At 48.9% G+C, this 13096-nt stretch overlaps 1 protein-coding gene across 1 annotated transcript; it reads right to left on the minus strand.

Annotated features, from left to right (window-relative positions):
- Positions 1-4492: 4492 nt before the first annotated feature.
- ttc9b (tetratricopeptide repeat domain 9B) lies at positions 4493-11324 on the minus strand. Its single transcript, XM_055663769.1, has 3 exons — positions 10577-11324; positions 6150-6332; positions 4493-4975 (listed from the first exon to the last, which is right to left on the minus strand). The coding sequence occupies exons 1-3, from the start codon at positions 11070-11072 to the stop codon at positions 4881-4883; spliced, it is 774 nt and encodes a 257-aa protein (XP_055519744.1). The 5' UTR covers positions 11073-11324; the 3' UTR covers positions 4493-4880.
- Between the last annotated feature and the right edge of the window lie 1772 nt (positions 11325-13096).

Below are 13096 nucleotides of genomic sequence, written 5' to 3' on the forward strand. Positions count from 1 at the left end.
CATCTGTGGAGGGAATGGACAGACAATAATTTTAGGCTGGAACCCTTCTGACTGATATATTAAGGGGGGGGAGGGGAGCTGGAAAAGAGGTGGGGGTGCAAGTGATAAGTGGATACAGGGGGGGAGGGTTTGACTGGCAGATGGGTGGAGTTGGTGACTAAGGTTAGAACGGGGACAGGCGACGTTTCGCTTGGGGCCCTACATCCCAATATGACTTGAAATGTCACCTATCCACGTTCTCTGTAAATTGCCCCTAGTGTGGATATATTTAAGGCAGAGAAAGATAGATTCTTGATTAGTATGGGTGTCACAGGTAATAATGGGGTTAGGAGGGAGAGGTAGATCAGCCATGAATGAATGGCGGAGTAGACTTGATGGGCCGAATGGCCTAATTCTACTCCTATCACTTATGATCTTATGATGAGCTGGTAGAGCCACTGCCTCACAGCGCCAGAGACCCGGGTTTGATCCTGAGTTCAGGTGCTGCCTATGTGGAGTTTGCATGCTCTCCCTGTGTCGCCATGAGTTTCCTCCGGGTGCTCCGGTTTCCTCCCACATCCCAAAGACGTGCAGGTTTGCAGGTTACTCGTCCTCTGTAAATGACCCCTAGTGTGCAGGGAGTGGATGAGAAGGTGGGATAACATGGAACTAGTGTGAACGGGTGATCGATGGCCAGCATGGACTCAGAGGGCCGAAGGGCCTGTTTCCGCGCTGTATCTTTCAATGAAACAACCAATAGATAGAAGAATCTGAAGAAGGGTCTCGACCCGAAAACGTCACCCATCCCTTCTCTCCAGAGATGCTGCCTATCCCGCTGAGTTACTCCAGCACTTTGTGTCTATCTTTGATAGAAACATAGAAAATAGGTGCAGGAGTAGGCCATTCGGCCCTTCGAGCCTGCACCGCCATTCAATATGACCATCCAACTCAGTATCCTGTACCTGCCTTCTCTCCATACCCCCCTGATCCCTTTAGCCACAAGGGCCACATCTAACTCCCTCTTAAATATAGCCAATGAACTGTGTGGCCTCAACTACCCTCTGTGGCAGAGAAGTCCACAGATTCACCACTCTCTGTGTGGGGAAAAAAAATTCTCATCTCGGTCCTAAAAGACTTCCCCCTTATCCTTAAACTGTGTGACCCCTTGTTCTGGACCTTAAACTGTGACCCCTTGTTCTGGACCTTAAACTGTGTGACCCCTTGTTCTGGACCTTAAACTGTGACCCCTTGTTCTGGACCTTAAACTGTGTGACCCCTTGTTCTGGACCTTAAACTGTGACCCCTTGTTCTGGACCTTAAACTGTGTGACCCCTTGTTCTGGACCTTAAACTGTGACCCCCTTGTTCTGGACCTTAAACTGTGACCCCCTTGTTCTGGACCTTAAACTGTGACCCCCTTGTTCTGGACCTTAAACTGTGACCCCTTGTTCTGGACCTTAAACTGTGACCCCTTGTTCTGGACCTTAAAACTGTGACCCCCTTGTTCTGGACCTTAAACTGTGTGACCCCTTGTTCTGGACCTTAAACTGTGACCCCTTGATAGGAGTGACGGGCAGGGTTGCCAGGAACGCAGGCACCAATGCAGACCAGCCGTGCATGAAACCATCGCATGAAACTAGTTCTGCCTTGCCACCTGCAGAGAGGGGAATATGGTCTGACACCAACCAATCAAGCTAGCTTCTCGGGCAGTTAGTTACCTAGCAACCATGCTATTTTTGGGCTCGCCACAAAAATGTTGTCAACTTGGAACTATATCTGAAAGTGTGCGTTTGTGATTTTTGATCGGCTTTGCCAACCTGCCGTCCGTCTCCTGGGTGGAGATGCTGTCTCCCAAGTCTGTGTGGTGATCCCAGGACTTCCCACAGTCCACAGGTAGACAAACAATGCTGGGGAAACTCAGCGGGTGCAGCAGCATCTATGGAGCGAAGGAAATAGGCAACGTTTCGGGCCGAATCCCGAAGGGGTTCGGCCCGAAACGTTGCCTATTTCCTATTGCCTCTTGCCTATTTCCTTCGCTCCATAGATGCTGCTGCACCCGCTGAGTTTCTCCAGCATTTTTGTGTACCTTTTAAATGTTGTTAGGTCATATTGTCACGAGAAACATGTGATCCATATCCCTCCATCCCCTGCATATCCATGTCCCTATATAAAAGCCTCTTAAATGGCATTATCATATCCACCTCCACCAGCACGCCTGTAAAAACTCTCTGTCCCTCTCTCCCCCTCTCTGTGTCCCTCTCTCCCCCTCTCTGTGTCCCTCTCTCCCCCTCTCCCTATGTCCCTCTCTCCCTATCTAGCTCTCTCTCTTGAAAGCATCCAGAGAACCGGCCTCCACCGCCCTCTGAGGCAGAGAATTCCACAGACTCACCACACTCTGTGAGAAAAAGTGTTTCCTCGTCTCCGTTCTAAATGGCTCACTCCTTATTCTTAAACTGTGTGTGTGGCCCCTGGTTCTGGACTCCCCCAACATCGGGAACATGTTTCCTGCCTCTACCGTGTCCGAACCCTTAATAATCTCATATATGTTTCAATGAGAGACCCTCTCATCCTTCTAAACTCCAGAGTATTTTGTGGTTAACTTTGGTTCTAATTCATGCACATTGTTCCATTTTTCTCCAAACATTGCTGGGCTGGAGAAATCACTGACACACGGTCACCATGGAGACAGCTGTATGGTTATGGATACGCAACAGTATCTGCATCTTGCTCCATGACCTGCTGTTGATCTTGGTCAATGCTGGAGGTAGTTCTTAACACCTGGTCCGCCATTGTCCATAGAAACATAGAAAATAGTAGGCCATTCGGCCCTTCGAGCCTGCACCGCCATTCAATATGATCATGGCTGATCATCCATCTCAGTATCCTGTACCTGCCTTCTCTCCATGCCCCCTGATCCCTTTAGCCACAAGGGCCACATCTAACTCCCTCTTAAATATAGCTAACGAACTGTAGCCTCAACTACCTTCTGTGGCAGAGAATTCCACAGATTCACCACTCTCTGTGTGAAAAATTTTTTTCTCATCTCGGTCCTAAAAGATTTCCCCCTTATCCTTAAACTGTGTGACCCCTAGTTCTGGACTTCCCCAACATCGGGAACAATCTTCCTGCATCTAGCCTGTCCAACCCCTTAAGAATTTTGTAAGTTTCTATAAGAAGAATTTTGCATCCAGTTTCTATAAGATGCCCCCTCTATGGCAATCTGTCTAATTTCTAGCGAGTACAAGACCCCGAGTCTATCCAGTCTTTCTTTTCATATGAAAGTAACATGCCATCCCAGGAATCAGTCTGGTGAACCTCTATCTGTACTCCCTCTATGGCAAGAATGTCCTTCCTCAGATTAGGAGACCAAAACTTCATTGACTTGTCCCCGCTTTGTAACTTGTCTCCCTTAAAACTTTGTAAGTGCTATATACCCTTGAACTGTGATCTCACCATTTGCAAAGCCATTCCAGGGGGATTGTTCTAGCAGCGACTGAGGGCTGTGAAAACGGACACGTATAGTCAAGGCGGCAAACAAAAGTATCACCGCAAAATTTTGAACGTTTCATATTTGGATGCTTTATTAAAAGTAAACACTCTGGGATATCACATGGTGAATATAAACATTTACATATCCAGTGACATATTTATATTTCTCCCCTTGTTTTCCGGGTTGGATAGCTAGGGCATGACGTCATGATTTGGTGATCACCATTGTCTAAATAACCTGTGGACCCTCCTTCAGACCCGAAACCTCACCCCCTCCTTTTTCTCCAGAGATGCTGCCCGACCCACTGAGTTACTCCAGCACTTTGTGTCTATCTTTGGTACGAACCAGCATTCCCACACTGTAAGAAGCAACTACAGATGCTGGTTTACACCGACGATGGACACAAAGTGCTGGAGTAACTCAGCGGGACAGGCAGCATCTCTGGAGAGAAGGAATGGGTGATGTCTGAAGAAGGGCCTCGACCCGAAACGTCACCCCCATTTTTTCTCACCAGATTTGCTGCCTGTCTGTCCTGCTGAGTTACTCCAGCATTTTTGTGTCTGCATTTTCCTATGTTGATTTACGGAAAAAATCCCCAAAGTGCTGGAGGAACTCAACGGGTCAGGCAGCATCTGTGGAGGGAATGGACAGGCAACGTTGTTTCGGTCAATGCCCTTCCCCAGGTTGACTCTAGTAAGGGGGGAGGGGAGGCTGGAGAAGAGACAAAGCCAGGCAAGTGATAGGTGGATTTAGTGAGACATCCCAAAAAATGGGGACGGCAGGTCATCTTGGGAGTTGCCCCTGTCCCACTTAGGCGATTTTTTTTTTAGGCGACTACAGGCGACTAGGCTGTCGCCACATGGTCACCGGGGAGTCGTGAGTAGTCTCCTCAGTCACCCAAAGAGTCGTAGCGTTTTTCTGGTCGCCGCTGGATTTTGAAATGTTCAAAACGTTTCGGCGACTGTCGGCTGAGCTGCAGGCAAAGAGAAGTACCTAACCGCACCTTGGCACATGTGATGGTCAATAAATCGTAGGACCTTTGAGAACGTGGCGGGTAGTTAGATGTGGAGGAAGGAACTGCAGATGCCGGTTTACTCCGAAGGCGAAGGTAGACACAAAATGCTGGAGTAACTCAGCGGGACAGGCAGCATCTCTGGAGAGAAGAACGGGTGATGTTTCGGGTCGAGACCCTTCTTCAGACCCTGTTGGTCAGAGTTCACACCAAACACCAAATCACTAAGGTCCTTGTGCGGGTAACACCCTACCCCACCCCTCCCCATCCCCAGAGCTCACACTGAAAACGCCGGTGAGATTTCTTGTTCCCAAACCAATGCCCAGTAGACGGTTTTGTCGAATTAGTCCCTTGCAGCGTCGGCGGCGGAGGTCACGTTCAGCGCTGCCCCTGCGTCTCCTCAGCCGATCATCTCCTTGCAGCCCTCTTGCTCTCTCTGACTGCACCGGTTCATCTTTATCTCTGTTAGCTGAATATATCTGAAGACGTTTGTGTCTGTGGAGAGAACACAGGTCATGAGGCAACGCTACCAACCCTCTGGCATGTTGGCAGACCAAGCCCACAGTCTGAGTCCAGTCATAGAGTGATACAGCATGGAGAGACAGGCCCCTCTGTCCAACTTGCCCACACCGACCAACATGCCCCATCTACACTAATCCCACCTGACCGCGTTTGGCCCATATCCCTCTAAACTTATCCTATCCAAGTTCAAATTCGAACCTATTGTCCCATGCACCAATTAAGATACAGTGATATTTGAGTTGCCATGTATCTAAATGTTTCTTAAGCGTTGGTATAGTAGCTGCCTCAACTACCTTCTCCGGCAGCTCGAACCAGACACCCTTTGTGCGATAAGGTTCCCATTAAATCTTTGCCCTCTGATTCCCAATTCTCCGGGGCAAAAGTGTGTCTACCCGATCAATTGCTCCCGTAATTCTACACACTTCTATAAGATCACCCCTCATCCCCCTGCGCTCCACGGAATAGCGTCCCAGCCTGCTCAACCTCTCCCTGTAGCTCGGACCCTCCAGTCCTGGCAACTTCCTGGTGAATCTTCCCTGCACCCATTTGAGCTTGACAACATCGTTCCAACGGTGACCAGAATTGGACACAATATCTGAACGTGGCCTCTCCAACGTCAACCTCATAACATGGCCTCCCAACTGTTCATAAGATCATAAGTGAGAGATAGGAGCAGAATCAGGCCATTCGGCCCATCAAGTCTACTCTGCCATTTAACCATGGCTGATCTATCTCTCCCTCCTAACCCCATTCTCATGCCTTAATACATAAAACATGAATGTTTTATAACAGCCTCCTTTTGCTCTGGGAATTTATTTAATTCACATGTTTAACCAATAACGTTTTATTATTAATGTTTAATGTTTTATGTGTCATTCCTAACTGTCACTATATGTCATGTTGTCACTTGTGGGTGGAGCACCAAGGCAAATTCCTTGTATGTGAATACTTGGCCAATAAACTTATTGCCATTCATTCATTCTCTCCATAACGTCTGACACCCGTACTAATCAGTGTAACTGATATTATTATGTACTAATATTTTACATTCGATATTCTGACTGATGGGGGCCAATGTGTCGAGCTTCTTGAGCGCCCCATCTACCTGCGAGGCCAGGTGAGAGGTGGGAGAGGCGGAGTAACTCACCTGTGGGTTCTCGGTCTTTTGCTTCCTTCAGGTACTGCAGCGCGTTCTCACAGTCGCCCAGGTGATAGAAGGCGATCCCTGCCCTATACATGGCTTTGAAATTGTCCTTGTGCCTGCCAAGAATCTTCAGACAATACTCCTTCACGCGCTCGTAGTTGACCAACTCGGATTGGAGAAGGCAGGCTGGCGAGGAATGAGACGTGGGGTCAGACTCCGGGGTATCCGTGTGGAGGTTGCAATATCCCTCCCCAATCCCACGCCCACCGCCCACCGCTATAGAAACATAGAAACATAGAAATTAGGTGCAGGAGTAGAGGCCATTCGGCCCTTCGAGCCTGCACCGCCATTCAATATGATCATGGCTGATCATCCAACACAGTATCCTGTACCTGCCTTCTCTCCATACCCCCTGATACCTTTAGCCACAAGGGCCACATCTAACTCCCTCTTAAATATAGCCAATGAACTGGCCTCAACTACCTTCTGTGGCAGAGAGTTCCAGAGATTCACCACTCTCTGTGTGAAAAAAGTTTTTCTCATCTCGGTTTTAAAGGATTTCCCCCTTATCCTTAAGCTGTGACCCCTTGTCCTGGACTTCCCCAACATCGGGAACAATCTTCCTGCATCTAGCCTGTCCAACCCCTTAAGAATTTTGTACGTTTCTATAAGATCCCCTCTCAATCTCTTAAATTCTAGAGAGTATAAACCAAGTCTATCCAGTCTTTCTTCATGACAGTCCTGACATCCCAGGAATCAGTCTGGTGAATCGTCTCTGCACTCCCTCTATGGCAATAATGTCCTTCCTCAGATTTGGAGACCAAAACTGTACGCAATACTCCAGGTGTGGTCTCACCAAGACCCTGTACAACTGCAGGGCGTACAACTGTACAACTATAAGCCCATGCCCAGCCCAGTTTTCATTTTTTAGTTTTAGAGATACAGCGCGGAAACAGGCCCTTCGGCCCAGCGAGTCTGCACCGCCCAGCGCACCCGCACATGCTTTCAAGAGAGAGCTAGATAGGGCTCTTAAAAATAGCGGAGTCAGGGGATATGGGGAGAAGGCAGGAACGGGGTACTGATTGTGGATGATCAGCCATGATCACATTGAATGGCGGTGCTGGCTCGAAGGGCCGAATGGCCTACTCCTGCACCTGTTGCATATGCCTATTAACACTACCCTACACTAGGGACAATTTACACAGACGCCAAGCCAATTAACCTACAAACCTGTGCGTCTTTGGAGTGTGGGAGGAAACCGGAGCACCCGGAGGTCACGGGGACGACGTACAAACTCCGTACAGACAGCGCCCGTGGTCAGGATCGAACCTGCATCGCCGGGGACCCGGGTTCGATCCTGACTACGGGTGCTGTCTGTACGGAGTTTGTACGTTTTCTCCGAGATCTTCGGCTTTCTCCCACGTACAGGCCGGGTTTGTAGATTCATTGGCTTGATAGATGTAAAACAAATTGTCAAGTATAAAATTGTCCAGCTGCCAGTATAGTCCCTGGTGGACTCTTCGAAAGGTACAAGGTACACAGTCCAATCTCTGCAATGGGGTAGAGGTGAATCGGACTCGGTGAATCGGTATGGAAAGACCGTCCAATTGGTTTCACAAGAGTAACGGAAGCTAAAATTATTGCCACAGAGGGAGTGCAGAGACGGTCCACCAGACTGATTCCTGGGATGTCAGGACTGTCTTATGAAGAAAGACTGGATAGACTTGGTTTATACTCTCTAGAATTTAGAAGATTGAGAGGGGATCTTATAGAAACTTACAAAATTCTTAAAGGGTTGGACATGCTAGATGCAGGAAGATTGTTCCCGATGTTAGGGAAGTCCAGGACAAGGGGTCACAGCTTAAGGATAAAGGGGAAATCCTTTAAAACCGAGATGAGAAGAACTTTTTTTCACACAGAGAGTGGTGAATCTCTGGAACTCTCTGCCACAGAGGGTAGTTGAGGCCAGTTCATTGGCTATATTTAAGAGGGAGTTAGATGTGGCCCTTGTGGCTAAGGGGATCAGGGGGTATGGAGAGAAGGCAGGTACGGGATACTGAGTTGGATGATCAGCCATGATCATATTGAATGGCGGTGCAGGCTCGAAGGGCCGAATGGCCTACTCCTGCACCTAATTTCTATGTTTCTATGTTTCTAAAATAAGAAGGGTTTCGGCCCGAAACGTTGCCTATTTCCTTCGCTCCATAGACGCTGCTGCACCCGCTGAGTTTCTCCCGTCTACCTTCGATTTTCCAGCATCTGCAGTTCCTTCTTAAACACCAGTGCTGTCTATGTTTGATATTAATGATGTAATGTCAATTTGTGGCCGTGGATCTGTGCACAATATGGGACTTCCCTCATTCTTTATGTAAATCTTGGAACACAAGTGAGAATAATTTTATCGCTGCTGTGTACAAGATAATTACATAGAGCTCTAATTATATTCCATCCGACACAATAAACATTTGCATGTTCTAAGTGTTGGTGAGTTTCCGCCCATCTCAAGCCCACGGAAGCGGTAATTGCAACGTTCCCCACCAACACGGCTTCATTGAGCGAGTTATCTATTGATAAATATTATGGTCCTTGATCAGTCAGATTGTCTTAATGATACAACAAGCACAGGGGAGCTAATTCTCAATGCAGATATGCAGAGATGGCAGGTATATGGACATCCTCTCCACATCCTGATGTAGGGGTTAGGAAAGAACTGCCTGCAGATGCTGGTTTAAATCGAAGACAGACACAAAAAAGCTGGAGTAACTCAGTGGAACAGGTAGTATCTTTGGAGTGAAGGAATGGGTGACGTTTCGGGTCAAGCAGTAACACCCAAGCAGGAAGGCGAGGTATTGGCAAGGTTCCCGGACATTGTGCTCCCGTAGCGGGGAGATACAATAAGGATATCACAGTGTATCCTTCACCGCGGTGGGCAACGCACGTACGCTCAGACACACACACACACACACACACACACACATTCACGCACACGCACACACGCATACACACACACACACGCACACACACACACACACACTCTCTCTCTCTCACACACACACACACACTCTCACACACACACACACACACACACACACACACACACACTCACTCTCTCTCACACACACACACACACACTCTCTCACACACTCTCTCTCTCACACACACACACACACACACACACACTCACACACACACACTCACACACACACACTCACACACACACTCTCTCTCTCTCTCTCTCACACACACACACACACACACACACACACACACGCACTCTCTCTCACACACACACTATCTCTCTCACACACACACTCTCTCACACAAACACGCACTCTTACACACACATAGGGACTACCTCCAAGAGACGATTCCCCAGTGGCCGAGGTACGGGATTTTATATAAAGAAGGGTCTATATTATATATATAGAAAGAAGGGTCTCGACCCGAAATATCACCCATTCCTTCTCCCACGAGATGCTGCCTGTCCCGCTGAGTTACTCCAGCATCTTGTGTCTAGCTTCGATTTAAACCAGCTTCTGCAGTTCCTTCCTACACTCATATGTGTGTGTGTGTGTGTGTGTGTGTATGTGTGTCTGTATATATATATATAGATATATATCTGAAGAAGGGTGTCGGCCCGAAACGTCACCTATTCCTTCGCTCCATAGATGCTGCTGCACCCGCTGAGTTTCTCCAGCATTTTTGTCCACCTTATATATATATAGATATATATCCCCAATGCTCGCTGCTAATTCCTCTCTTGAAAGGCGCGGGATCACCTTGTGAATCATGAGGGACGTATCCTTTCCTGAAAGCCCAGCCTCTAAACTGCCGAATGCCACAAAGCAGCGGCGTTCTGGATTATGTACCAGTCGCCTCTGTGTGTGTCTGTCATCGTCAGTGAATCAAGGGGATATGGGGAGAAGGCAGGAACTGATTGTGGATGATCAGCCATGAATGCCGGTGCTGGCTCGAAGGGCCGAATGGCCTACTCCTGCACCTATTGTCTATGTTTCTATGTGTCTATAAACGAGAATGGGTGCAGAAACAGTCGCCTTCCTCTCCCTCTCTCCCCGGGATTAAGATGAGGTCATAAGTGATAGGAGCAGAATTAGGCCATTCGGCCCATCAAGGCCACTCCGCCGTTCAACATGGCTGATCTATCTCTCCCTCCTAACCCCATTCTCCTGCCTTCTCCCCATAACCCCTGACACCCGCAATAATCAAGAATCTATCTATCTCTGCCTTGAAAAAGATCCATTGACTTGGCCTCCACAGGTCAATCCCACAGATTCACAACCCGCTGGCTCCCTGTATACACTGTCTGGCGCCCGGGCTGAGGGCTTTTTTTTCTGATTAGAGGATTTTTTTTCTGATTAGAGGGTTTATTTATGACGTGCGAGAGAGGGAGAGGTGTTGACACAACTCACCGGCCAAACTATCATAGCAATCGATCTCGGTGTTCTCGATAAGTCGGTTCTGCTCCTCGGTCAAGCCGGCCCGTCCTGCACGGAACTCGCTGACGCCGTCGGCCCGACCTTGGCTGCTCCGGACCCCCTTCAGCTGCAGCAGCGCCCGGTGGTATTTGCCGATCGCCTCCCGGAATTTCTTCTCCCTGTAGCACTGGTTCCCCTCCACCTTGAAGCCCACGGCTCGCTGGATCTTGGAGCCGTCTTCACCCTCGCCTGCTGCTTGGTGTTGAGGGGGGCTGCGGCTGTCCGGCGGGGTGGTAGGGGGCCGGACGGGGTCCCAGGTGCCGGCTGGCAGCGGCCCGGCCCCTCTAGCCCCGACGCGGGACCCTCCCTGTCCGCCCCCGCCCTGCGCTTTTAGGGAATACACATTCTCCATCTCACCTACAGACGCGCCATTCTTAGCCAGATCTGAAACCTGTCGCCGCTTGATGGTCTGGAGCAGTCTGCTGTGCATCAACGGCGGCGGTGGTTGGATTTCTGCCCCCACACACACACACACACTCTACCCGGTGGCCGAGGTCGCGGTAACCCGGCGAGCCAGGCAGCTTCAGCACCGCCGGCAGCGGACAGCGCACGCACACGTCAGCGCCGCTCACTGCAGCGGCGCCCCTTAGAAAACATCCAACATAGAGAAATAGGTGCAGGAGTACAGGCCACTCGGCCCTTCCAGCCAGCACCGCCATTCAATATGCTCACGGCTGATCATCCTAATCAGTACTGTTTGATAGAGCTCCAGGGGCTAGTGGAGTCAAGGGATATGGGGAGAAGGCAGGCATGGGTTATTGATAGGGGACGATCAGCCATGATCACAATGAATGGCGGTGCTGACTCGAAGGGCCGAATGGCCTCCTCCTGCACCTATTTTCTATGTTTCTAGTACCCCGTTCCTCCCTTCTCTCCATACCCCCTGATCTCTTTAGCTACATCTAACTCCCTCTTAAATATAGCCAATGAACTGTGGCCTCAACTACCTTCTGTGGCAGAGAATTCCACAGATTCACCCCTCTCTGTGTGAAAAATGTTTTTCTCATCTCGGCCCCCCTTATCCTTAAACTGTGTCACCCCTTGTTCTGGACTTCCCCAACATCGGGAACAATCTTCCTGCATCTAGCCTGTCCAACCCCTTAAGAATTTTGGAAGTTTCTATAAGATCCCCCCTCAATCTTCTAAATTCTAGCGAGTACAAGCCGAGTCTATCCAGTCTTTCTTCATATGAAAGTCCTGACATCCCAGGAATCAGTCTGGTGAACCTTCTCTGCACTCACCTCTGTGGCAAGAATGTATTTTCTCAGATTCGGAGACCAAATCTGTACGCAATACTCCAGGTGTGGTCTCACCTTGAAAACATCCAGTGAATTGGCCTCCACTGCCTTCTGTGGCAGAGAATTCCACAGATTCACAACTCTCTGGGTGGAAAAGTTTTTCCTCACCTCAGCCCTAAATGGCCTACTACCCATTATTTTTAAACTGTGTGGGACCCCTGATTCTGCCCCTACCCCCCCACCCTCCCAAAAATCGGGAACATATTGTTCAAGAAGGAACTGCAGATGCTGGAGAATCGAAGGTAGACAAAATTTCTGGAGAAACTCAGGTCTCGATCCATTCCTTCAGCGTCACCCATTCCTTCTCTCCAGAGATGCTGCCTGTGCCGCTGAGTTACTCCAGCATTTTGTGTGTCTATCTTCGATGCAAACCAGCATCTGCAGTTCCATCCTACACACAGACACAAAATGCTGGAGTAACTCGGTGGGACTAGCAGCATCTTTTGAGAGAAGGAATGGGTGATGTTTTTTTGTCATCTATTTCTTCACTCCAGAGATGATGTTTATCATAAATTCATAAGTGATGGGAGCAGAATTACGCCATTCAGCCCATCTAGTCTACTCCGCCATTCAATCATGGCTGATCTATCTTTCCCTCTCAACCACAGTCTCCTGCCTTCTCTAAACACGGAACCAGTCTGAAGAAGGGTTTCGGCTCGAAACGTTGCCTATTTCCTTCGCTCCATTTTTGTGTACCTTGGAACTAGAACGGGTGATCGATCCATGGTCGGTGTGGACTAGGTGGGCCGAAGGGCCTGTTTCAATGATGTATCTTTCAATCAATCAGAATAGTGAATCAGAATCTGATGATTTTTCAGCAGCTGTTGAGCATTCATTACATTTCAGATGATACTAGACATACATGTTTGCAGATGACACCAAGACTGCTGGGGTCCCTGACTGAGGAAGGCTCTCTAAGTATACAGCAGGGTCTGTTTCCACACTGCATGTTTACACTAAACCAAAGATCTTGCTGTCTGTACGGAGTTTGCACGTTCTCCTTGTGACCTGCCAAAGTTTTCTCCAAGATCTTCGGCTTCCTCCCACACTCCAAAGACGTGCAGGTTTGTAGGTTAATTGGCTTGGTATCATTGTAAATTAAGATAGTGTTATTATTGCCCCTGTCCCACTTAGGAAACCTGAACGGAAACCTCTG

Source organism: Leucoraja erinacea, chromosome 38 (genome assembly GCF_028641065.1).
Source record: "Leucoraja erinacea ecotype New England chromosome 38, Leri_hhj_1, whole genome shotgun sequence".
NCBI classification, from domain to species: domain Eukaryota; kingdom Metazoa; phylum Chordata; class Chondrichthyes; order Rajiformes; family Rajidae; genus Leucoraja; species Leucoraja erinaceus.

Excerpts from the sequence above, each read along its gene's own strand:
- ttc9b (XM_055663769.1), bottom strand. The coding sequence starts at position 11,072 with ATGCACAGCAGACTGCTCCAGACCATCAAGCGGCGACAGGTTTCAGAT. Across the intron at positions 6,333-10,576 it reads TTGCTATGATAGTTTGGCCG|CCTGCCTTCTCCAATCCGAG; the intron begins GTGAGTTGTGTC and ends ATTCCTCGCCAG. Across the intron at positions 4,976-6,149 it reads AAAAGACCGAGAACCCACAG|ACACAAACGTCTTCAGATAT; the intron begins GTGAGTTACTCC and ends TTCTCTCCACAG.